At 39.2% G+C, this 24,569-nt stretch overlaps 1 protein-coding gene across 1 annotated transcript in view; it reads right to left on the bottom strand.

Moving 5' to 3' along the window:
- The window catches only part of pcsk5a (proprotein convertase subtilisin/kexin type 5a), a 35,204-nt gene extending 16,670 nt beyond the window's left edge, over positions 1 to 18,534 (bottom strand). The window contains exons 1-21 of the mRNA XM_031317623.2: positions 18,133 to 18,534; positions 16,179 to 16,283; positions 14,905 to 15,078; positions 14,628 to 14,771; positions 14,258 to 14,334; positions 13,917 to 14,005; positions 13,647 to 13,819; positions 13,265 to 13,471; positions 10,642 to 10,742; positions 10,434 to 10,537; positions 9,881 to 10,001; positions 9,436 to 9,624; positions 8,446 to 8,582; positions 8,179 to 8,301; positions 7,877 to 7,979; positions 7,416 to 7,606; positions 7,075 to 7,159; positions 6,515 to 6,618; positions 6,242 to 6,380; positions 5,917 to 6,032; positions 5,508 to 5,610 (exon numbers count right to left, since the gene is read on the bottom strand). Coding sequence (XP_031173483.1) covers positions 5,508 to 5,610; positions 5,917 to 6,032; positions 6,242 to 6,380; positions 6,515 to 6,618; positions 7,075 to 7,159; positions 7,416 to 7,606; positions 7,877 to 7,979; positions 8,179 to 8,301; positions 8,446 to 8,582; positions 9,436 to 9,624; positions 9,881 to 10,001; positions 10,434 to 10,537; positions 10,642 to 10,742; positions 13,265 to 13,471; positions 13,647 to 13,819; positions 13,917 to 14,005; positions 14,258 to 14,334; positions 14,628 to 14,771; positions 14,905 to 15,078; positions 16,179 to 16,283; positions 18,133 to 18,279 — 2,732 coding nt within the window. The 5' untranslated portion in view covers positions 18,280 to 18,534. The remainder of the gene's footprint in view (positions 1 to 5,507; positions 5,611 to 5,916; positions 6,033 to 6,241; positions 6,381 to 6,514; positions 6,619 to 7,074; positions 7,160 to 7,415; positions 7,607 to 7,876; positions 7,980 to 8,178; positions 8,302 to 8,445; positions 8,583 to 9,435; positions 9,625 to 9,880; positions 10,002 to 10,433; positions 10,538 to 10,641; positions 10,743 to 13,264; positions 13,472 to 13,646; positions 13,820 to 13,916; positions 14,006 to 14,257; positions 14,335 to 14,627; positions 14,772 to 14,904; positions 15,079 to 16,178; positions 16,284 to 18,132) is intronic.
- Positions 18,535 to 24,569: the final 6,035 nt, after the last annotated feature.

Here is a 24,569-nt window from a genome sequence, read left to right as displayed (position 1 = left end):
TGACATTTTGTAATCACTTTTCGATTATTGTACTATTATTTTTTTCCACTTTTTTCTACATACTATACTATGACTTTCACTTTTTTCGACATACATACTATGACTTTTTTCGACATACTATACTATGACTTTTTTTGACGTACTATCCTGTTACTTTTTCATTTTTTTAGGGCTGTCAGCATTAACGAGTTAATCGCGATGCGATTAGGGGCCGAGCATAACGCGTACATTTTTCTTCTTTTTTTTTTTTTTTTTTTTTTTTTTTAAAATCGCATGCCGCCATTTATTAATTTATTTTACACTTCACTCAGCTTTGCGTCGTGCCTAACAGGCTACTATTTTGACCCTTTGCCGCACCTTTATTTATCATCAAGCTGCCACTTCCTCGTAACACATCCTACTGATGCAGGCATGATGGGGAAAGACAGCAGCAACACAATTCTCAATGGCGCTTTTTATTTTCCAAAACTCCCGGATGGCTCAGAAGTCGAAAGCCATATACACATTGTGTAAAGCCGAATTAAAATATCACTGAAGCACGTCAAGCTTGAGCTACCCCCTACGAGCTAAGCATAGTACAGTTAACGTGACTGCAGAGTGCTACTAGTTGCCGACCTGTGGATGAAACCAAATCCCAAGAAATTACTACAGCGCTTGCGAAATGGGTGGCAACTAACTGCAGACCTGTCAGCATCGTAGAAGACTCAGGTCTTAAAGACGTACTACGGTTGGCATGTTCTGACCCGTCTTATACATTGCCGCTGAGGGGGGACAGTAGTTTCACGCATACACAGCCTGTACAACACGGAGAAAGTAGCCCAACTGGAACTGCTGCAAAGTGCAAACGCTGTCTCATTAACCGGTGATCACTGGACGTCAGTGAGTAATCAAAATGATTTAGGAGTTACTAAACACTATATTGACTCTAGATTCAAATGTGTGACTAGATTCACACATTTTCTTTTGTTTACACTAAATAAATAATAAACAAATACAAATCTTAAAGTCAACTTCCTAAAGTTCCTTTGCATTCATTTGATTCTCAATCAAGATACACTGGTAAGAATTGCTTTCCATTGTTAATATGTACTTAAAAACAGTTCTGAAATGCAAAATAATAGAATTTTAATCATGTGATAAAACATGCAATTAATTGCGATTAACTATAGAAATTCAGCGATTAATCGCAATTAAGAAAAACTTTATCATTTGACAGCTCTACTTTTTTTGATATACTATGACTTTTTTCGACATACTATGACATTTTACGACTTTTGTCATCACTTTCTTTTTTTTACATAGTATACTATGACATTTTTGATCACTTTTTAATCGATAAACTATGCCTTTTTTCGACATGCTAAACTATGACTTTTTTGGACATACTTCACAATGACTTTTTTCGACATACTATACTATGACTTTTATCGACATACTATACCATGACTTTTTTCGAAATACTATGCTATGACTTTTTCCCGCTTTTTTTGGCAAACTGCATCATGACTTTTTTTTTTTTTTTTTTTTTTTTTTACATACTCTGCTATGACAGACACGGTTCCAACAAGTAGGCAGTGCTGACATTGACCCCCTAGTTCAGGAGTTCAGTCCAGGATGTCTCTTTTTGTGTGTAATGTGCTTGTTCTTCCAGATTTTCTTTGACATACTATACTATGACTTTTCATCACTTTTTTATACAGACTTACTATGACTTTTTTCTGCTTTTTTCGACGTACTATGATTTTTTTCAACATACTATACTATGACTTTTTTCGACATACTATACTATGACTCTCTCGGCCACAATCCTTACTTCTCATACACTATTTATACTTCAAATTGTAGATACTTGTCTATTTTCAGCCAATGTGCTCATTAAAGCACTAGGACTTGTCCAAATGACAAGAGCCACAAGCATTCCTTCACTGACAGCCCTTGTTAAACATCCTCAACATTTCTGGATGAAAGCACAGTGTACCAGTTTTTAAAATCAATGATATGCCCACATTTTTTAACTTTATCCACAAAAATCATTATATTATATATCAATACATCCGCAAATGCTTTCTGGTGCTCACGGTGAGGACGTGATATTGATACCACTTATTCTAAGATTTTTTTAGGTGTCTTCGATGGGAAGTTTTACTTTAAATTAATCTCAGTAGCAAGCAGTTATAAACAAAAGGTGTTATAATTAAACATCAAAGCCAGGCAAGCAGTGATTACAGCTTAAAAAGGACCAGCCTCTGTTCTCCTATACCACGACATCACACTTTTCCCCAGACAGAAAAATTACAATTACAGACATTAATATGAACAATAACACATTTCAATTGACTTATTTTTTTTTATATATAGTATATTATGTGTACTTATGCATTTGTGTATTTATAACAACAACACGTCGTGTGTGTGTGTCTGTGTGTGTGTGTGTGTGCTGTGTCCTGTGCGTTTACACCTGTACTTGTGATCCGATCGCTCAGGATTTTAATACTAGGTCAAAATGGGGCCTCTCTCTCCAAATGTATATGTTTATATGTCTCTCTGTCAATATGTCTGTCTGCTGTAAAAAAAAATAGTGGCGCAAATAGGTAAAATATTTGAACCCCTATCATTTCTTACTCTTTATTTTGCATCCATCAACCCTTTTCCACTTTTATGAAGGAAATATTTATTCATAATTCAAATTGAAAGTCCAAAGAGAAATTGAAAGTCCAAAGAGAAAACGAAGCGAGATCAAATTAAAAATATTATTTTTTTTAAATTTTCCATTTGGCTTTTCCATTTGGATTTAATATTTGGCTTTTGAATTTCAATTTAACATTGGCTTTTCCATTTGGATTTAATATTTGGCTTTTGAATTTCCATTTAACATTGGCTTTTCATTTGGACTTGACACATGTCAATGTAAATGAGGAGGCGTGGCCCAAAGGCTGGTGGGAGGGTCTGAAACGAAAGGGGTGCAGAGGCACCTTATGAACAGCAGGGGGAGCTGACTGCTGGGGAGCACACTGTTGAGGAGCATCTGTCTACAGCTTGGCCACCAGGCTGGCTTATCCTCTTATTTCACATGATAGAAACTGATGATGTAGGCTAAACACAAACCACATTTCACGCAACAACAGTAAAGTTTTCATATAGTTACTATAATTGGGCCCGTGTCAGTGAGGACTAGATTAGGACTGTATTTAAAGCTGATTGTGGTTTCCAACTTCGTCCCAGGTGTGTCTGTTTAAAACACGGACGGACACAACTTCTCTCTTTTGATGTTTAATTAAGCAACAGTACAAACATGGGTGTGGGTAGCTCTGCTACGTGTGTTGTCAGATCTCGAGGACACACACACACACACACACACACACACACACACACACAATCTCAACCGGGTAGTCATCGTCCGAACTGCGACCTCTCCTTTTTCCTTTCTCTCACTTTTTTCTCCGGGTGGTGCGCGCGGTGTGAGGTGCGTGTCAGCGCTATTCTCCGACACATACTCAGAACGATCACTCCTGATTGACGGCCTTTTGTACAGCCTGTGTAGGCTACTTTTTCGTTCATTTGATTTCCGGTTTTGAAACGATATCCAAATTTGAAAAATGGGTCATTTTAAACCTTGTTAATATGTGTTCAAACGGAAAACGTGTGTGAAATAGCAGATGGAAATTATAAAAAAGCAATCGATTCTATAATCTAGATCGGGAGTTTGCCATAACAGCAGCAGCAAACAACTGGAAACTTTTTACAATTTTTGTCTGCTATTTCACCACTAAATTCACTATTGAGACTTGATTGAGCGAGCAATTAACTGTGTAACGTTTGAATATGGGCAGTTTTACAAACATTGATGGCCAACTGCACATTTTCTCCGATGTTGTCAGAAGCTTCAGTCTGACGGGACAGCCAGCTGCATGGTGGCGGCCGGGATCGCCTCCCTGCTGGCCAGCCAGTGATGCTCACAGACACCGCTGTCAGCTGGAAGTCTCTCAATAGAATCATGGACAAGTTTATTTCCTGAAATATGGCTTGTTTTCCGTTTGAACACATTGTCATCAATATTAACAAGGTTTAAAATGACCCATTTTTCAAATTTGGATATCGTTTCAAAAACGGAAATCAAATGAATGAAAAAGTACACGGGCTGTACAAAAGGCTGTCAATCAGGAGTGATCGTTGTGAGTACGTGTTGGAGAATAGCGCGGACATGCACCTCACACTGCGCGCACTACCCGGAGAAAAAAGTGAGAAAGAAAAAGGAGAGGTCGCAGTTCGGAAGATGACTACCCGGTTGAGATTGTGTGTGTGTGTCCTCGAGATCTGACAACACACAAACACACGTAGCAGAGCTACCCACACCCATGTTTGTACTGTTGCTTAATTAAATAAACATCAAAAGAGAGAAGTTGTCTCCGTCCGTGTTTTAAACAGACACACCTGGGGCGAAGTTGGAAACCACAATCAGCTTTAAATACAGTCCTAATCTAGTCCTCACCAACACGGGCCCAATTATAGTACCTACATGAAAACTTCACTGTTGTTGCATGAAATGTCGTTTGTGTTTAGCCTACATCATCAGTTTCTATCATGTGAAATAAGAGGATAAGCCAGCCTGGTGGCCAAGCTGCAGACAGATGCTCCTCAACAGTGTGCTCCCCAGCAGTCAGCTCCCCCTACTGTTCATAAGGTGCCTCTGCACCCCTTTCGTTTCAGACCCTCCCACCAGCCTTTGGGCCATGCCTCCTCATTTACATTGACGTGTCAAGTCCAAATGAAAAGCCAATGTTAAATGGAAATTCAAAAGCCAAATATTAAATCCAAATGGAAAAGCCAAATGGAAAATTTAAAAAAATAATATTTTTAATTTGATCAATGGAAAATTTTAAAAAATAATAATATTTTTAGTTTGATCTCGCTTCGTTTTCTCTTTGGACTTTCAATTTGGATTATGAATAAATATTTCCTCCATACCCATTTCCCCTTTTACCAAGTCATTCATAACTCTTTAAGTTAATTCTTCATCCAAATTAAAGCCGGCAATTCAGTTTAGCATCAGCTTTTATAAAAAACTTTCATGCAACATTGGTATTATTCGACTTATTAGAACCATTTCCACTTTTCCCTACAACTTCACCTTCTTACACATTTTAACCAGCATTTTAGTGTAGCGACATCTTTTAAAAAAAAACTTAATATTCCACTTTTGTTCAATACATTATTATTTTGTATTATTATTATTATTATTATTATTATTATTATTATTAAACATTTCAATTAAATTCATTCTAATTAAACCTTTCCCACTTTTCCAACTATTCTCACTTCTTCACCTTCTTCTTACGCAATTATGCCAGCAATCCAGTTCACATCAGCATTCACAAGTCTTTTCTGCAGGAAATGCATTTTCTAGTATTATTTGATCCTCCACATCATGGTGAAGTGCCATTTTGTATTCAAGAAACAGTGACATGTATCAATTTCCCCTCTGACCCTGAATCTAAAGACTAACTCACCGTGAAGAAGCACAGCTGATGCAGTCTTCTCTTTGTGGCCCTGTGCACTTCAGACACGTTGCATCACACGTGTGGCACTGTCCGTTACTGTCCTGGTACTCTTCTGATAGACATGCACCAAAAGAACAATGCTGACTCATATGACTCAGAATTAAGAGTAATCATTACACATGTATACATTTACCACACTGTAAATACATACTTATAGATATAAAATGTCCATAAAATAGCCTTTATAATCTCATTAAACATTAGCAGCAGTTGTGAACATATTAAATTAATTTAGTTAAAGGAAATAGTTGTATTTGAGAAGTTAAAGAAGTAAGAACTAAATATGTTAAGGTTGCTTTCTATGTATCTAGCAGCAGTAAAGCCAACACGTAATAGAGGAAGAAGATGGTTGACTGACCGTCTGTGCACTCAGTGTTAACAACACACGCTCCCTCCAGCAGGCTGTGACCGCTGGAACAGCTGCTGCAGTTCCTCTGGCTCGGCCCCACACAGGTGAGACAGCTGGCGTCACACCTGAGGAGGAGAGCACAGACACTGAACACATGCGCACACAGACACACATACTGACCACAAAAAAACAGAGGGAAAAAAGCCCATATAGGCACACAACTACAAACAGCATGAGAATGAGCACAAACACACAGAAGCCAGCCACCAGAATAAGGCCTGCAATCAGCAGATAAACAAACCACCCACACCTGAACACACACCAGTGAGCTCACCTCCTACATATCCTGTGCCCATCAGCTATCTCTGGGTTTGGTTCTGTGGCATAGAAGCCAGCACTGCAGGAGGGCACGCACCTCCACTCCTCCATCAAGTAGCCCTCTGCACATTGGTTGCATGCCGCAACACCTGCACCTGATGTTGCAGAAACAAAAATGTTTTTAAATGATAGAAAGACACAGAAGAGTACTGCAAACAATTCCACGTCATGCATTTTAATGACATTTAAAGTTTGTATGCAGTTGATTACTCTTGACCTGTGCTCTCACCTGCACAGGTAGCACAGGCCTTATGACAGGGCTTGCATGTGCCTTCCTGCTTGTCGAGGTAAAATCCTGCCACGCAGCTCTGCTGGCACCGATTTCCCTGCAGACTGGAGAGGGCGGATAGAGCATGTGGCACCGTGACACACACAACCAATCATGAGACACCATGAAGATGATTCATTGCCTTTAGACTGCAGACTCAGTTTTCCAACCCACAGCACACCACCACAAGTACTCAAAGAACTGAGTCAGTTAGCACAGTATTCTGGAAACTTCTAGCTCAAAAATAAGGTTACATTTGACAGGGACGTTTTGTTTTCTTGTGACAATACTGCAAAAATGGAATCATGATAAATGATGAATCTTTTGGAGCTGTGTATGGAAAAGGAAAGGGTAACATTCTTTTGAGTACAGAGTTAAAAACATTGTAGCTTTTTCTAATTGTTATGATGCTGCAGAGTGTGTGTGCACAAGGACAATCAGTATTCTCAGTGGCTGGAAGAAAAAGAGCAGTGATTACCAGCGAGCAGTTAATTCAAGCACCATCAGAGAATTTATCTCACCTTGTGTCTGGTTTGCATTCTTTGCAGATGCTGTAGGAGGTGCACTTCAAGCAGTTCTCACTGCACTTTCTGCACATATTTGCATCTGTGGGGAAATCAAACAATACACATGGAATACACATCAGAGCGATTAATCAATCTTACTCACACACCCCTCAACTGCAGTTACATCAACTGACTATTCATTAGCAGGCTCATATGCAACTGTCTGCAGCTCTTTGGTAAACCATGGATCCTTAAAAGGTTCACTGGAGGAGGTTATTTCTAAATTCTTAAGTATAATTACAAAATATGCAACAAAACACAATTCATAATAGCAGTTTTAAGGCCAAAAATCCAACCGTGGTCAAGGTAGAAGTTGTCCCCACAGGCGGCTGTGCAGGTATTGGCCCCCTCAGTCAGGTGATGACCAGGTTGACAGGAAGTGCACTGGTCACTACGACTCCCAGTGCAGCTCTCGCAGGGGGAGTAGCACCTCTTACAACGCCGGCGGTCGCCCCAGAATCCCCTGGGACACTCTGATACGCACATCCTATTGGACCAACACGGACCAAAGCACATAGAGGACACGAGGTGTCATTCTCTAAATGAGTGGGAGTGAATGACAGTCTGGGTTCATTTTCACCATCATAATGTGAAATCATGGTCACTTAAGAATTTGGAATAATGTATAAACACGTGGACTAAATAGTAGCTGCTTATTTACCTTTGCAATACTGTATGTGTGAGCCATATGCTCTGCAGCAGCATCACCACATACTGTACACTGCATTCTGGATCTACAAACTGTACTCATGCTAACCTTGTGTTGTTCTTGAACTTGAGATAAAAGTGTAAACACGTAACACACTGCTGTGGGCTGGGCCCCTCACAACCATCGTCACTGCATTCTGGGTCGCAGGGTCCTGGAAGGGCAAATGCTCGCAAAGTCACTGCACAGTCATAGAAACAACAGAGAGGTTATTTAGATTGCTGATATACTGTAGTTCCATATATACATTTTTTTTTTTAAAACTACCTAACCAACATAAACTAAACTAGCTGCTGTCTGAGAGGTCTGAGCTAGAACAAGGGACAACTTAATATCAGCTGAGTACGACTCACCGCTGTATTCTTCAGTGAGGTCACCATCCATTGGCATCTCAGCCGATCGTGCTCGCTCACGATGCCTGGGATATGGCTGCTCTGCGGTGCCATAAATCACCAGGGACCACTCCTTTAGCATCCCTATTTAATAACAACAGAGAAACAGGAAGAGAGCAAAATAAGAGGCCTGTCCCAGGAGGCCTGCGCTGTATTTTAGCTGCTATTCTAGTTAAACTTTAATGTCTGTTTCATAATACTGTGATGTTACAAAGAGGAAGAGCAGACCTAGTTCAGTGTTGTCTCTCTTCTGAGAGGAAGTATCCTGGATTTTCAAAGTCCATTCCCCTGCTGCCTGCTCCCCCCAGCTGTGAGTTGTCATGAAATCCCAGTTCTGAAATCCCTCGGTGGAGGCGTCAAAAGGCCTACAGCAAAACATTACTGTACATATTCATGATAATACTACCAACACCACGAAACACTACTACTACTACTACTACTACTACTACTACTACTACTACTACTACTACTACTACGGCTGCTAATTTACTACTGCTACAATTGGGGCTGCTGCTGCTAATTCCACTAGTACTGCTGCTACCATTACATCTACTACTACAGTACCACTACTACTATATCCATCGTTAATATAAAAATATTGATTAGATCAGCTTCAAATAGAGTACTTGAAAAATGCACATATTTTACTTTTCCCCCAGTGCGTTTTAAATCTAGCGTTATCAACACTTGTGTCTGTCCTGTTGTTGTATTTTTGGCATTACAGTTTTCAAGATATTCATTTTGCCCATCTTTCTCAGAAACCTGTTCCCTGAAACACCATATGAGCAATTCTCCTGCTATGTTCCAGTAGTGTTTGCCAAAATCAATTTCCCCCCATAATTTGACAAGGTGTCAAACTGAAGAATTTAACTGTGGAGAATTATGGTGTGCTTTGAACAGTTATATGCTCTGCTTTAAAAAAAGAAGGTATTGCCCATACATTAATGCATGTAGAAACCATGGGGTGAAGCTATAGGGAGAGGGTGATGATGTATTTGCCACACATACTGTCCGTGATTGAGCGTTTATCAGTGTTTTAATCCCCCAACGTCTCCTTCCAGGCAGCGCTGCCTGGAAGGCTCTAGGATTAGGCAATGGTTATGGTTAGGGTTAAGGTTAGGGTTAAGTGCCTTGAAGTCAACGGTTGCAGCGCTGCCTGGAAGGAGACGTTGGGGGCTTAAAACACCATCGAGCTGATTGAGCTTTGATCTTAGTTACCTGTTAGCTAGCAGCTGCGACACAGTGCCTGAAGGTGACATGAGCGTAATGGAAAGGTCGCCACGACGACTGTGAGTGATGGTTACACGGACGACGACATGCTCCACATAAACAACGTGCTGCTGGGGCTTGCTGGAGCAGCCCGTACTCTCATACACAGATGTCAGCGCCGAGCCTGGATGAATAGTTCTGTCATAAGACGGAGATGGGAAAAGAATGAAGACACATAGAGAGTGGCAGAGATAAAAGAGGAGACAGAAAACAAGAAGCACAAGACAAAGTTACAAGGAAAGGAGCAGTAAAAATAAAAAATGTGCGAGAATCAATGCAAGAGAAATCCATGTGAGAACTGAGACAGAAATAGATAAAGTGTGATAAAAGAGGAGGAATCAAGGGAAGCCCTGACTCAAAGCAAAGATGTCTTGCAGTGCAGTTGGTGCGATACCTGCTCAGCTGGATGGGCGTCTCCTCCACACACTCATGCTGTGAGGGGGCTTGTTTCCAATGCTTGGCCTCGTTCACCATGCTCTCAGCATCCAGCAGGCCAAAGCCATACAGGTGGCTCACTGACACACACACACACACACACACACACACACACACACACACACACACACACACACACACACACACACACACACACACACACACACACACACACACACACACACACACACACACACACACACACACACACGGCGCTGTAGCTTATAAAAAACATCACGCACTCCAGGGACTTTGTAGGCGTTTATTACTCCTCTGCTCACAGTATCTCATTAGTTTGTTTGCTCGCTGCTTGATAGTTTCCCTAAAAAGAGCTGAGAGAACATTTACCGAAATATGCTTATCAAGCTTCTTTGCTCATCTTCTTTATTATAAGTTTTGAGAGGATTCAAAATACATCATGTAATTATTAATTTTCTTCAAACTACTTTGCAAATACTGAAGAAAAAAAACTGTGTGGAATTATAAATTTAGCAGACGTCTAATGGGAATACCTTTGTATCCGGCTCCATTAACGCGCCAGTCAGGAGCAAGAAGTTGATGAGGTTTTGATGTTCGGGCAATAATGTGCTGCACATCCCTCCAGGTTAGTAAAGGGCTGAGAAAAGGTCAGAGAAAAAACATACTCTCATCACCTGATCAAACCAATTAACGGTGCCTGCATGTATGGGTTTTGTGTATGTATGTGGGAGAGCTGCTTACTTGGCTTCCAAAGTGAGAGCGATGATGCCTGCAGCCATGGAGGAGGAGAGCGACGTCTCTGATTTAGCCCAACTGCAGCTCTGCTGTGGACCCAACGTTATCTGTCCAGGACACCAGATCTTTTTAGCTTTTCAACATTTAAAAGGTGCTGTAGGTAGGATTGTGAAGATCCAGGACTTAGCCAAATAATTTGAACATCGACAACTTCTCAGTCCCTCCCCCCTTTCTTCTAAAGCCCAAACTGTCTCCTAAGCCCCTCCCCCTATGAGGGAGGATGAATGTGTGTGCATGAGCAATGATTGACACGCAGTTAGACACCCTGATTGGTGTTAATGAACAGGGAGCGGTGGATTTTTGCAAATCGCACTGCAGGCTGTAGGTGGAGCCAGAGGAGCCGGATTTTTTTTTAAATTAACTACTACCGTGTTAATAATACCGTGTAAATGTATTATATGTATTAGATCATTGACGCAAAACAATGGCAATACTGAATTTACAGGATTTTTGCCTCAGTGCCATTAAGTACTTCCTGTAGATTTGACTGGTTATTTTATAAAATTTTATTATATTAAAATGTCATACATCGTATATGTATATATATTGTAGGGCTGTCAATCGATTAAACCTTTTAATCGCGATTAATCGTATGAGTGTCCCAGTTAACTCGCGATTAAATCGTAAATTAATCAATTTTTTTTATCTGTTCTAAATGTACATTAAAAAAGGGATATTTTTGAAGTTTGTAATGCTAAAGTGGTATTTGAAACTGGACGTACTCCTCAGTTCACATCGACAGTACATGCAAAAAACTTTACTCTTCTGGAGAGAACCATCTGGAAGGGCTTTGAAACTCAACTTGCCATTCAAAGGCCCCTTTTCTTTATCCATTTCTGCTCAAGGAGATTTGTTTCTGCTAGCCATCCACTTCCATTCATGGATGTATTATAAGACACGTAACACCCGCTCCTGTTCTTCCATCTCGTCTCTGCTGAAGGCAGCCCCGTTAAATTGAATGCATGATTTTGCTTTTGGCATGTTGTCAGGTGTCCTAACAAAGACATTCTGCAGAAGGAAAAGCCCTCAGTAAGCTAGAGGAGCAGCTCTCAGTGTTCACCCAATTTACTCTAATCAGCCACCCAACCTTGATTAACCCATGAACCCTGCAAATTACATGGAGAGAGAGAAGTATGTGCCATTTTCTGCTCTCTGACTCCAAATGTATTTAAATAGAGAACATTAAAAATATGTACCTAAAATATTGAAGAAGAAAAAACAGCAGGCTGGGATTGCCTCCACACGGCTCTCACAGACTGTTCGTTCCCCAATATGTGAATGTGACATCTTTCTCTGCTCAGGACGCCATTACTCCACTATATCTTTACATGGCAAATATTTGTTTGCTGCTATATCAATGTTCTGAATGTCAAGTATAGCCCCTTTAAATAAATGTGTCAATGTGCAGGGGTTCCTTTTTTATGCATATGTTTTACAAAAACCTCGCACCTACAGTACACATAATTGCACTGTATAATTACGGTCCATCTTCCCTGGTCGGTTGCAATGCAAAACAAAGACTACTGCCAATCAACCAGGCAAAAAAAGGCCTCCTGAGTATGTGGCTTCCAGGATTTTTACAGAAGGTTCCTACTGTATAATTAGACACACTACAACTGCCTTACAATGCAGCTCCTCTTATGGCTTTTAGTGCAAATGAACTAAAGGCTCAAAAAAATACTGCATCTGTTGAAGTGAATGGGAAAATTCCACATTCCACATGAGATTACTGACCCTATAAAAACAGGGTCAAACTAGCTAATTTCACTTCTTGTTGTGTCTTGCAAATTTCAAAGTTAGTGTTCTACCAGAAAGAAAGTTCATAGAGAGTATGTCTGGGGCGTTTTTGCTGATTGACAGGTGTTGTTCAAGTTGTTCTTGGATGGGTAGACTTGACCCACAGTACTTTTATGTTCTCATTCTTTCATTACATCACAACTGTAACTGTCATTATTTGGAGTTACAGGTGTAATGTCAATAGATTTAGCCATTTCATATTCCATGACAAGTCCACATTTCAGAAAACCTTCCAACAAGTTTGCTGAAAAGAACAATGTAACTTTATAAAGATTCCAAAGAAGAACATGAATGCCCTTGAGGGAAAAGCTCCATATAAAACCAAGTAAATACTATTTTTATGTATTATCAACATCATTTTTAGCATGTTCACATTTGCTGTGCACAGACTCTCCAGGTTGCAGTAGCAATTCAAATGGATTCAAATGGAATTATCAAATTGGACATTTAGCTGTTGAACACTGTCCTTATAATTCCTTATGAATACTATTTTACAGGAAATGTCTTAAACATTATGTTGCTGCATTTAAAATATAAAATAAAACACACTTACCTCAAGTGATATCTAGTAATGTAGACAATTTTAAATATGGGGGGGATTTTTCTCAAGTAAGAAAATGCTTCTTTTAAAAAAAAATCTGGGTACATACACAGCACAATGCTTTCATTACCCATAAAGATTCAGCTCAGCACATCACGGCCTCTTACCATCTTTTGGTACTGAACAATCACACTGAAGATCTTTCTTATGCAACTCACAGCCTCTACTCACCATCTCCTCTGTCCCCCCACCAGTGTAAGTTGTCGCAAGTGTGGAGGCGCACTGCTCCAGGTAATCTGGCTGGCTTCCACGCCAAGTGCTGCTGCTGATAGAGATAGTGTAGATACTGCTGCTGTAGCCGTCACAGGAGCAGTGGTCACCTCTTCGCCCTCCGTTCCCTGACGCCCAGACAAAAACAGAGCCCCTCCCGTGCCGGCCCTGAGATTATTTGGGGAAGCAGACAGAGGTGATTCATTTATCAATGATATTCAAACATTGATTATGAGAAAAAGATACACCCTTGAAGTAAATATACAGCGGCAAGTAGGACACAGACATAAACAACCACATGTAGCCAAGTCTTTTTCATACACAAACTCTCTCTTTCTCTCACTGTTTTGATGCCATTCTGTAAAGCAAGACGAGTTAGAGGCCCGGGTCCCTCCAAAGTGGCCCCGTCATCTTCTGGCCCCCAGCTGGCTAAGTAGATATCAATATACTGTAGTCTGAAGCACAGTGATTGGGCCTCCACCATGTCTGTCACATCTCCATCCAGCATACGGATGCCTACAGGTAAAGATAATGTTTGAATCTATTATATACAAAAACGTGCACCTCCAGAAGTCCTTCTGCATTCCAGTTTCATGCCATCACTTGGACTCACCGCCTATTCGTGCGTGGAAAGAGACTCCAACCGTGCATTGAGAGTTATTTGCAGAGGCAGCAACCATCCCTGCACACTGTGTCCCATGGCTTCAGAGAAAGGAGGAGAACATCAGAACATGAGGTTAGATGCATATGCATGAGGAGAAGACGGGCTATTTCCGTTACATCAAACCAGTGAGAAGACAGAATATAGACTGGGGGATTTGCATATCCATATATGCATGTTATTACTGAAAAATGGAAAGAAAAGCGTGCATTAATTAAATTGTTGGAATTATAACAGGGAGAGGAAACTGCAAAACGGGTGCAAAAAGAAATCTAGGAATAAGAAGTACTCACTAGTTAAACGCATCGTTGGAATAATTCGGAGAAGGGTCTTCGTCTTGTCCGTTCACATCATAACTGGCGAGTGGATCCTGCATCAGATGGATAGTAAGTAGCAGCACATTATGAGATGCCGGTAGCTGTCTGTCTCTGTTTCATCAGACAAATCACAAAGACCATTATTCACCAGTCCACTCGACAGTTAAGTGGATCAGACATTTAATGTCCATTCCTATACTCTTGGCTGGCCTATCCAAACCTTTGGCCCAAAAGCTTTGCCTGCAATATCTGTCTCAGCTCTGTGCTTTTACACTAAGAGCTCTGCCAAATTGCTTATGATTAATGTCCCCTTCCTGAGAACAGCGTCCCATCCCAGGGCACTTACATAATTTGGCTTCAGATCTGGATGCTCTGTCTCAATGCCATCATCTAGGACAGACACCACCACACCCTTCCCAGTATACCCTCTCCTCCAGGCCCGTGCAATGTTCATACGAGACTGGCAGCCTTTGGACTCATCACTGCAGTGCTGTGGAGCAAATAGTGGGACATTCAATTTAGCCCCTGGGAGTAAAGAATAAATCAGGGTCTATTCTAGGCTCTGTCTGTCTGGGTTTCAGACTTTAGCTCAGTAAAAGGAACAAAAAAAAAATCTGACTCACAATGTACCACAGGCTGTTCCACATTGAGTCATTATAGAGCAGCATCTGGGTGCGGTTGGACTGAGGATGAGCAGTGGGAAGGTGTTTGGTCTTCATGTCAATGGAGTAGATGTGACTTGCTCTGGAGTTCCTCTTTGCTCTTCTCTGGACCACCTGCTGTTGGAGCCATTCCACCTTAAAAGGAACACACAGGGCACTTGTACAGATGTAGACAAGTATAGCTGCGTGGCTTAGTCTGAGTTGGTTTGTAAGTCCACCACTTTAGTCGAGACTGAAATATCTCAGCAACGAGCGGATGGATTGCCATGACATTGGTCCAGCCCCTCAGGATGAATTGTACCAATTTTGGTGATCACTTAACTTTTTATCTACCACCATCATCAGGTCAATCTTTTAATTTGTCCAATACTATGGTTTATTACCAAAAACCTGCACAATTTAATAATTCCTATTAGCCTCATCTGTTCTTTGGGTTTAGTGTTATTTGCAAATGTTAGCGTGCTAACATGCTAAACTAAGATGGTCAACATGGTAAGCATTATACCTGCTAAACATCAGCAGCTGTTGCATTAGCTCTAAGAATACTGTAGCATGGCTGTAGATCAGATATTTTGTTTTAATATAACCCCGTTTGGCTGCTCCGTTTAAATAAGAGGGGTTTAGCAAAAGGTCAATTGAACTGGAAAACTACGCTTTCAACTTTAGTTATAGATAGTAGAGATTTTCCAATAGCATTTTTCCTTCCTGATACAGATACCTGAACTTGAGTGTCAGCCGATACAGAGTACTGATCCAATACCAGTGTGTAAATTATATTTATTTATAATTTTTTAATACCTGTATACTACTAATCCTGAATGGATGTGATATGATTGCTATCATTGTTGTATGGCCTGGCTAAACCCTTTGTAAAACATGAACAAATGCATATAGAGAATGAAATTCATAGAACTTTCTTTTATTATCTAGTTTGACAGTCAGTTATAACGGAACGATAGCATAAATAAACTACTTCAAAGTAAAAGTAAAAAAAACTGTGGGCTAAATTACGTGGAATCGGACTGGTGCATAGACTTGGTACTTGCCGATCTAGTAGATGGGTCAAAGTTTAACCAGGAGGTGATGGGTGTTTCAAACAGGCAGTTTGAGTAACATACATGTGTGTGTAGAAAGGGCTAGTACATGAATGTGTGTGCTCATGTGTTTGGAGATAGGAAGGGGACATGCTGCTAATTAATAATCTAGCAGAGTCTCCTCATATCCCATTACTATACCTTGGTCTCGTTGGCGACGCTAACAGACACCTCTTTGTTGGACACAATGGACCTCTTCGGCGTCTCGTGGTGGCGAAAACTGTAATAACTTTTCAGGTCTCCAATCTGGTGACACAGACATCAAATCCTCTAAATTAATTTGTTTTCAGGTGAAGGTGTGTTGCCCATCCTGCTCTGTCCCTATACTAAACAGCTGTTAAATTATGAAACTGCCTCTGGTGTGTTTCATTAAGGCAGCTACCTTACACCAGTGATAGTTTTTCAGGCAACGGCAACCTGAGCCACAAGACACCATCCACACTGCTGCTCATGTGTGTGTCTCTATAATGCCATGAAGTAAACAGATAGATTTCTTTTAATATATAAGAAAAGGAGCTCTGGGTAATGTATGTTTAATATAAAGTAAGTGTCATGGGTTGGCTATGTTCTGTGACTGACAAGAATACATTATAGTCCTAATCCGTATTTATTGGCCAATGGTTCAGTTGTGAAATTTGCTTTTGACTTCTGCCCTCAGCTATATGAAGCTAAGTATCAAAGGGTTGTCCTGGTTCATATCACCTGTAGTGAAACATGGACCCAAGAACTGCAACTTTCATTACAGTACCTATACCCAGGGAGTACATGTGTTGAATTTTATGGGCCTGGCCTCGCTCTGTTTTATTTATTTGCTTTATTATGTATTGATTTAGTTTTTATTTGGTCATTCTGTGGGTGTATTGACATCTCTGGTCTGATTGATTTTTTTTTTTTTATTCTTTTGTGTAAATGAGTTCTGACAAATTCTTTGCAACCTTGATTGAGATGGCAATAAACTGCTGCTTCTTTGAGGTTTAACTGCTCGGATAATTAAAATTATATGGTTGGGGTTGGAATAATGAAATGAAAGCAAGAGGTAAGAGAACAAAATGTGTTTGGTTTTTTCGGCAGCTTGGTATCCTTCTCACACTGACGACAAACATCCCGGCAGGCTTGTAATGTAGATGAGCAGCTGCTGACTTCTGATATAAAAAGTTCTCCAGGACTCCTCAAAAGTAAAAACTTTCAGTCCCTATGACTAAACTAATATGTAAATGTTCTGCAGTAACAGTTTAGTTATACTTCTACCAGTTAGGCTATTACCTTTTTTTAATCATTGAAACATAATCATCTAAGATAGCTATATAAATTACTAATAATATGATCATGATTTTCTTAACTCTTTCAAGTTTCAAGTTATTTATAATCAAATGCACAATAATTACAGAAGCAGTCAATAAAATTCATTGGTCTCAGGCTCTCTCCAACAATGCTCATAATTATGTTTAAAAAAGAAATAACACAAGTAAAATAAAGACAATCTAAGACATATTAGTGCAAGTTTATTATATTGATCACATATAACAAATAAAATATGAAATAAAATATTATATTATAGTGTGCAGAAATTAAAAATTACTAGTTTATGACAGACAGTGAATTGCAATTCAATTTGGTACACTTAATCTCCAATATAATACCATACTACTCCAGTTGGATATTTGCAATATATTACCCTTACTTTGAAATATTGTTTTATAAGACATTGCAGATCTGACAGTCTGATCATTGGCTAAACGGGGCACTATTAACTTATTGATTTCTCTGATTAAACCTATATCAATTATAGTGGTCAGTTAGAGATTATTCTTTTTAACAGTGTAAGACAATATTTAGCAACAGTCCTCATACTGTTGACTGGCTTCTGTCTAGATGTGTCTGTGCCATTAGGGCTGAGGCCTAACTTGAAGCTCGTTGACTGAGAGGCCTACACTTTGAGCTTCCCTACACACTTACATTAACAGTGACCGACTGAGGAATTAAATACTTCAAAAGAAACTAAACAACAATTAAGATGAAGACTGCAAATGCTCGGTGTGTCCCTGTCTGGTGCTTCTTATATAGGCTACAGTGCTGTATGTGGCATCACACTTACCTGACCCATATTAGTAAATCCATATTTCTCTGCTATCCTGTTGACAGACTCACTGTCCCCTCTTATTCTTATCGCCCAGTCGTTGGTGTAAATCGTTGCATGACAAAACTGAAGCAGAATTCCCATCCACATCGCTAAGAACCGCATGACTGCAGAGATGAAGAGGCTTCCTCTAATTAGAGTGAGGCACCAGGTGTTTCATGCGTCGTCTCTCCTGCGGAACGTGTTTCTCATTGGCGAAATGGAAGTCCACTGTCGCAAAAAAAAAAACTGCTTCATGGGATGTTATGCATGAACGGAAGGATCTTTGACGGCTGAAGTTGTCAAGACTTGACTTTCATTCACTGGAAACAAGCATCGATTTACTGATTCAATATGGGAGCCAGGGATCACCTGTAGTGTATTTCTTTATGAGGATTAGTTGCAGCCCAAAATGCCCTTATGATGCAGCTTCGTCTGCACGTTGTCGTGTTGATGAAATAATCCTTGTTTTTCCTCATTAGTTGCCATTATAGCCTACAGTAAAACATGTGCATGGTTAAGATGTGGCCACAGAAAAAAATGTGAACTGTCTAATAGAAACTGCAAATTACAATAAACTGTCATCATTATAGGCCTCAATAATTTAATAAGCATTTAAATTGACAAAGCAGCATACAATAAATAGGCTACATTATTATAAATGATTTTAAAAAAGCGTTTTCTATAGGACTATGGCATAGTGACATAGTGATAGAGTCAGTGGTGTAGACCTACGTTTCCCATCAACAACATTTTACAAATTATTTGTATTCCTAAACACAGAAATGGAAAGCAGTTGCATTAACATGTTTTCATTAGAACCAATAGTGGAAAGTAACTAAATACATGTACTTATTCCCAGTACTATAGGCCTACTTAAGTACAGTTTTAAAGTACTTGTACTTTACTTGGATATTTCCCATTTTATGTTATACTTACTGTACTTCCACTGGGCTAGCTACTCCACATTTCAGAGGCGATTATTGTAATTTTGACTCCACTACCTCTATTTAAGAGATGTAGCTGTAGTTCAGATTAAGATTTGATATTAAAAAACATGAAGATCTTATAAAATGCAACACATTGTTAAAGATTAAATGAGTGGTTTTCATATTGTGACCCGGCACAAAAAGAGCCATGTCTAGTTGAGGCCCCTTGATTTAGAAGTCTATGAGTTGTTAGCATGGCCCCCAAAAGGACATTTCCTATCTAAATTTCTCTGATGGTTTCATTTAAATAACTGTTTCAGGCCCAACATACATACATATGTACATTTTGGTAATTAATACTTCTGTACTTCTACTTGATTTTGAAAGTAGGACTTTGTAATGGAGTATTTTCAGACGGTTGTATTAACACTTTTACTTAAGTAAAACATCTGAGTATGTCTTCTACCACTGATTAGAACACAGCATTAGCATTAAAAGGTCAAATAGACTCATATTTTTATTATATCTGTATTATAATTGTATTTCAATATGCAGGTGTACTCAGTATTGAAGTATTTCAGCTATAATACCATTATAACATTCATGTTTTTAACCTCATAACATGTGATGGTTATTTCAGTCAATTCTTTGCTCCTGGACAAATCATCTGTGGAGAGGAGTCACTGTCTAAACTGATTGTATATATGGCCTGTGTGTTTTCAGTGAAAAACACATAACATTTAACAAGTAATATTTCCTTTGAGGCAATGGATGTTTTTGTAGTATTATTATTTGGCCAAATGCCTTTTCCCTTGGCACCACAGCAGTCTGTTCTTTGTGAAGCAACATTTCTGCATTTAAAGATTCAATGCTTTAACTGGGTCAATCTGTAGCAATCAGAAAATAAACCTTTATGGTGTGTAAGAAGAATACCATCAAGATATTCTTAATGTTTAATGTTGCGATTTTACACAGATGAGACTTGAGTGGTGGTGATAAACTGCATGCAGTTAGTAAATTGAGAAATCACCTGTGTAGGACAACACTGAAAATCTGTGGGTTGTTGAATTCTACATTAATATTCACAAGAGGAGTATCAATATTCTCATCTAACTCTCTGCCATATTACCCAAAATGTCAATCTGATCGCCCTCTGAGCAACTGTGCACTCTGTCATATAGCTTTTTAACTGTGACACTGTCTTAGCTCTTATATGGTTTCCACAGACCTCTCACAGATCTTATTTCAATAAATAAACACATACATAAAGGAATATAGTCAATAAAACATGAAAGATCTCTTCAATCATAATTTTCTGCACCAAGTTCTAGGAGTGCATTTACTACTTCTTCTCTTATTCCTGACAGTTTGTCAAAGGATCTATAAGTACTGTGGATGTCATTTGCTGGTTTATATAAAAACATATAATCCAGCAAATAATAATTATGATTAAATAGATTATCATGCTTTTCATAATAATGCTAGTATACCAAAAATCCTACATAAATTGCTGCATTATAATGAACTTGTAATATTTTCCTTGATAGTACTTTTGATATAAATATTATTATGTTGTGCAAACATGTTTTGACAAAATATTCAATCTACCACTTCCAATGAATCTTTAAACTTAATAAATAACATTGTATTTCCACCTTTACTTCAAAGAGCACGGCCTTTTACTGCATTATCTTTGATTGATGATCAGTTCTAGCATGTTTTAGGAGTATTATCTGTAACTAAAACACCTACATTTAAAAAAAAAATCTTGCACAGAAAAGTGCACATTGGTAAAACAACTTGTTTTGCATACTGTTGACAATTGTGAGGAGAAACTGGAGAAGATGGAGGAGCAGGTGAACTAAATGAAATCCTTTGTGTCATCTACAAAGCTGGAAAGCTCTATTTCATTTCATTACATTGAAACATACTACAGCGAAATCCATTCTGAACTTCTCATCCAGTGCCAAAGTATCTTATTAGTGCATATTTAAAACAATACAATACTGTATTACATGGAGAAATGCAAAGGATTGGAGTTGATAGGAAATTAGGAATTACCAGGATATGTGATGCAACATGTCCCAGTGTGTAAATATTACTAGGATCTGTGTGCGTTATTTAAGAAGAACTGTTGCCTGTTTTGCATTACATCAGGCTTAGCCTGGTGAAAATAACCATAAGTCATCACAATACATTACTGTTATTTTACTAATGAAATTCTTCAGTGGCAGTAATTTCAATTAATGCCACAACATTAGTCACACAGTATAATTATGCCACCAGAGACCTGCTATGTGTGTGTGTCAGGTCGATGAGGTTCATAATGTGATGTATATTGCATGTTGTTGGAGGATCCCCTATTAATTGGGAGGAGTTGTGGGCATCTCTTGCTGCTGATTTGATGTTGTGGGAAATAAAGGGATAAGGCAGCAACTGGTCTTTTGCCTGACAAAATAGATGCAAAACAATCACTCAAATATGTAATATAAAAAACTTAAGAAAAAAGTGCTGTTTGTAAATACAGGTGGTTGCTAATATAAAATATTTACTATCCTATTTATTAAAGGAATAGTTCAACATTTTGCGAAAGTTAGATGAGTAGGTTGACACTACTCTCATGTGTGTACGGTAAATATTAAGTGACACATTACAGCCAGCAGCCGGTTAGCTTAGCTTAGCACAAAGACTGGAAACAAGGGGAAACTGCTAGCCTGGCTCTGTCCAAAGGTAACAACATCCACCTACCAGCACCTCTAAACATACTAATTAATCTTGCTTTCAGTCTGCAATGGTTCAAAAGGTTTTCAATGCCTTTAAATTGATTTATCCATAACGTAATATCACTTAGATACAACCTTGGACAGTCTGGAGATGTTTTTATCAGGAAATGTTTGAAAAAGCAGGATATTGATTGCTATGACCACTTCTGAGCTAATGTTTTACAGAAGACTTGCAGGTAAATGCAAGCAGCACAGCCAATAACAATTCAGTTGCATCACAAGCAGCCAAGGATCCTCATATGAACCATGAATCTAAGAGAAAATCAGCGATCCTTGGGCGAGCTCTCTGTTGCGGATTAACAAAAAGTGAGAGCCTCAAGGAAAATAGCCTCTTAAACATTTCTTATTAGAAGGATAAATGTAAAGTGCAACCAGAGAAAAATCTGAAGAAAATCAAAGTTTTAAAATGTTAATAATTATTCTGTCTGTTGTGTCATCACGTAACAATTCATGGCAAATTATTAATAAGACCAAGAAGAAAATCCACATGAAAATGATCTCTCTAAGCATCTTGCTTGGATACCAAGGTCAATATATTTTTTAAAGTCATGTTCAATGTCCACTGGGACCTTGAAGCGTATATCCCAAAGAACAGGTTCCTGATGCAATATGCACTCACAGTCATCTTCTCCACAGCAGAGTAAAAAACAAACTGAACAAAACAAAGGAAAAGCACCTCTCGGCAAAGCAGTCACAAGACTTTGAAGTTATCTAACATGTCTTCAGAGAGACTGACTTTGATGTTCAGAAAACTCCTTTCAAACAGTGACACATTCCCCTGAAAATAATTGTCAAACGTGTTCCTGAGCACGTTGACTGCCCTGCAGGCAGCACAGGCATGAACTCTTATTTCTTCTTTGTTCACAAAAAAAAAAAAAAACATTTTTATAAACTGTCATTGTTTGGCAAGATGAGTTTTGCTGCATGACATGTCATGGTGAGTAGTTAACATTTTGAAGCTGTGATTACTGTCATCCGTAGTGTGGCTTTAACAGTTTTATTTATTTGGTTTATGAACTGTCAGATCTTTTACATGTGCAGTATATAGAGTATATATAGAGTGAAAAACGCTACGTCTCACCACCAAGTGTTGTAAGTAGCCTCCAAATGATGTGTGGCAGACCAAAAACAGCCCTAAGACAATACAAGGTAGTGGGGATATGTTGTGTCTGGTATTGTTGAGATGATACAAATAGGATGTAGGAAGACCAGTTTGAATAACAGAAACATGAATTTGTCACATTGGCAATTATTTTATTTTATACGTCACCCCAATATAAATACAGAGTTCATGTCACAAAGTTATCCAACAGTAATGTGTATTTCAACGTATTTGATCGGCAAAAGTGTTGGCACCCCCTCTGTGTTAACAGTCGACCACATTTAAGTGAATTAAGGGGCTACGTTTTTTTTGGGCCACAGCCTAATTTCAGCTACAAGCAAATGACTGGTTGATCCACTTCTATTGGGAGGTGGACCATACAACTTGTATACAAGTATAAAAAAATCAACCAACCATGATCAAATTACCTCCATGCACGTTCGCCAACGTATAGCTTGTAGAATCATGTTACAGCCATAAGTTTAACTGCATTAAACAGTGTACACCATGACGCTGCTCACATTAACACACTGGACCCCTAACTGCTCTTGATGAGCAGGTTGGCACCTTGCATGGCAGCCTCTACCATTATGGTATGAATATGTTTAGGCCTACCTTGCACGGCAGCTGGATTCTTACAAGATCATGTGAGAATCACATGTCACAAAAAAATCAATTTTGTCAGGCAGGCTTTAAGTAGGGCGTTTGTGTCTAAACTACTAGTGTACCGGACCAATCAGCATCCGTGAGAAGCTACTGGCATAATTATAAATGTGTGTGTGAATTGGTTAATATTGGCATGTGACTATAGATGGCAGACTAGAAAAAAGCACTATATAAATGCAGTCCATTTACCATTTACATATTGTAACAAAAACATATAACACAAGTCATTAAAAGTGAAGGAATGAGCACACAGTTGAAACTTTGCTCACAGCTCAGCTCCTATGTTGATGTTGATGTTCTTGTGAAGGCCAAACAATATACATTTGGGATGTTCTTCTGATTCTTCTGAACCTCCTCCAACATCTCTGGTCTGGGCCCTTGTCGAATATCATCCCACTCTTTCTTAAAATGTTTGCTGTGTGTCTGAAGTTTTTCTGTGAAGGCAAAATTTCCAGAACTAATCAAAACTTATGCAACTTATTAACAAATTCAGGACACTGGATATTTTTCTTAGCCAGCCTACTTGAGAACTCTTTTCATGTGTGCCATATACATCTGATCATGTTGTTGCAGCTCTGCAGTGTGTCGGTATCCTCGTCAGCCCAGCCATGATGTATTTACATTTCATTGCCCATTTTTGCATCAGTGACAGCAGTGGCAGGGGAAAATTTAGCTCATATTTTATTAAACCAATCTGCGGCTATCGCAGTTTACTCAGAAACTTGGCAGGTCGTCTTGAAATACTTTTTAATTCATTATTTACAATGTCCCAGTGACACACACGCACGCACGCACGCACGCACGCACGCGCGCGCGCGCGCGCCCGCGCGCGCACACACACACACACACACACACACACACACACACATACACACACACACACACACACACACACACACACACACACACACACACACACACACACACACACACACA

Source organism: Sander lucioperca, chromosome 14 (genome assembly GCF_008315115.2).
Source record: "Sander lucioperca isolate FBNREF2018 chromosome 14, SLUC_FBN_1.2, whole genome shotgun sequence".
Lineage (NCBI taxonomy): Eukaryota > Metazoa > Chordata > Actinopteri > Perciformes > Percidae > Sander > Sander lucioperca.
Note: the sequence above shows the minus strand (reverse complement) of the source record. Positions and strands in the feature narration are given on the sequence as shown.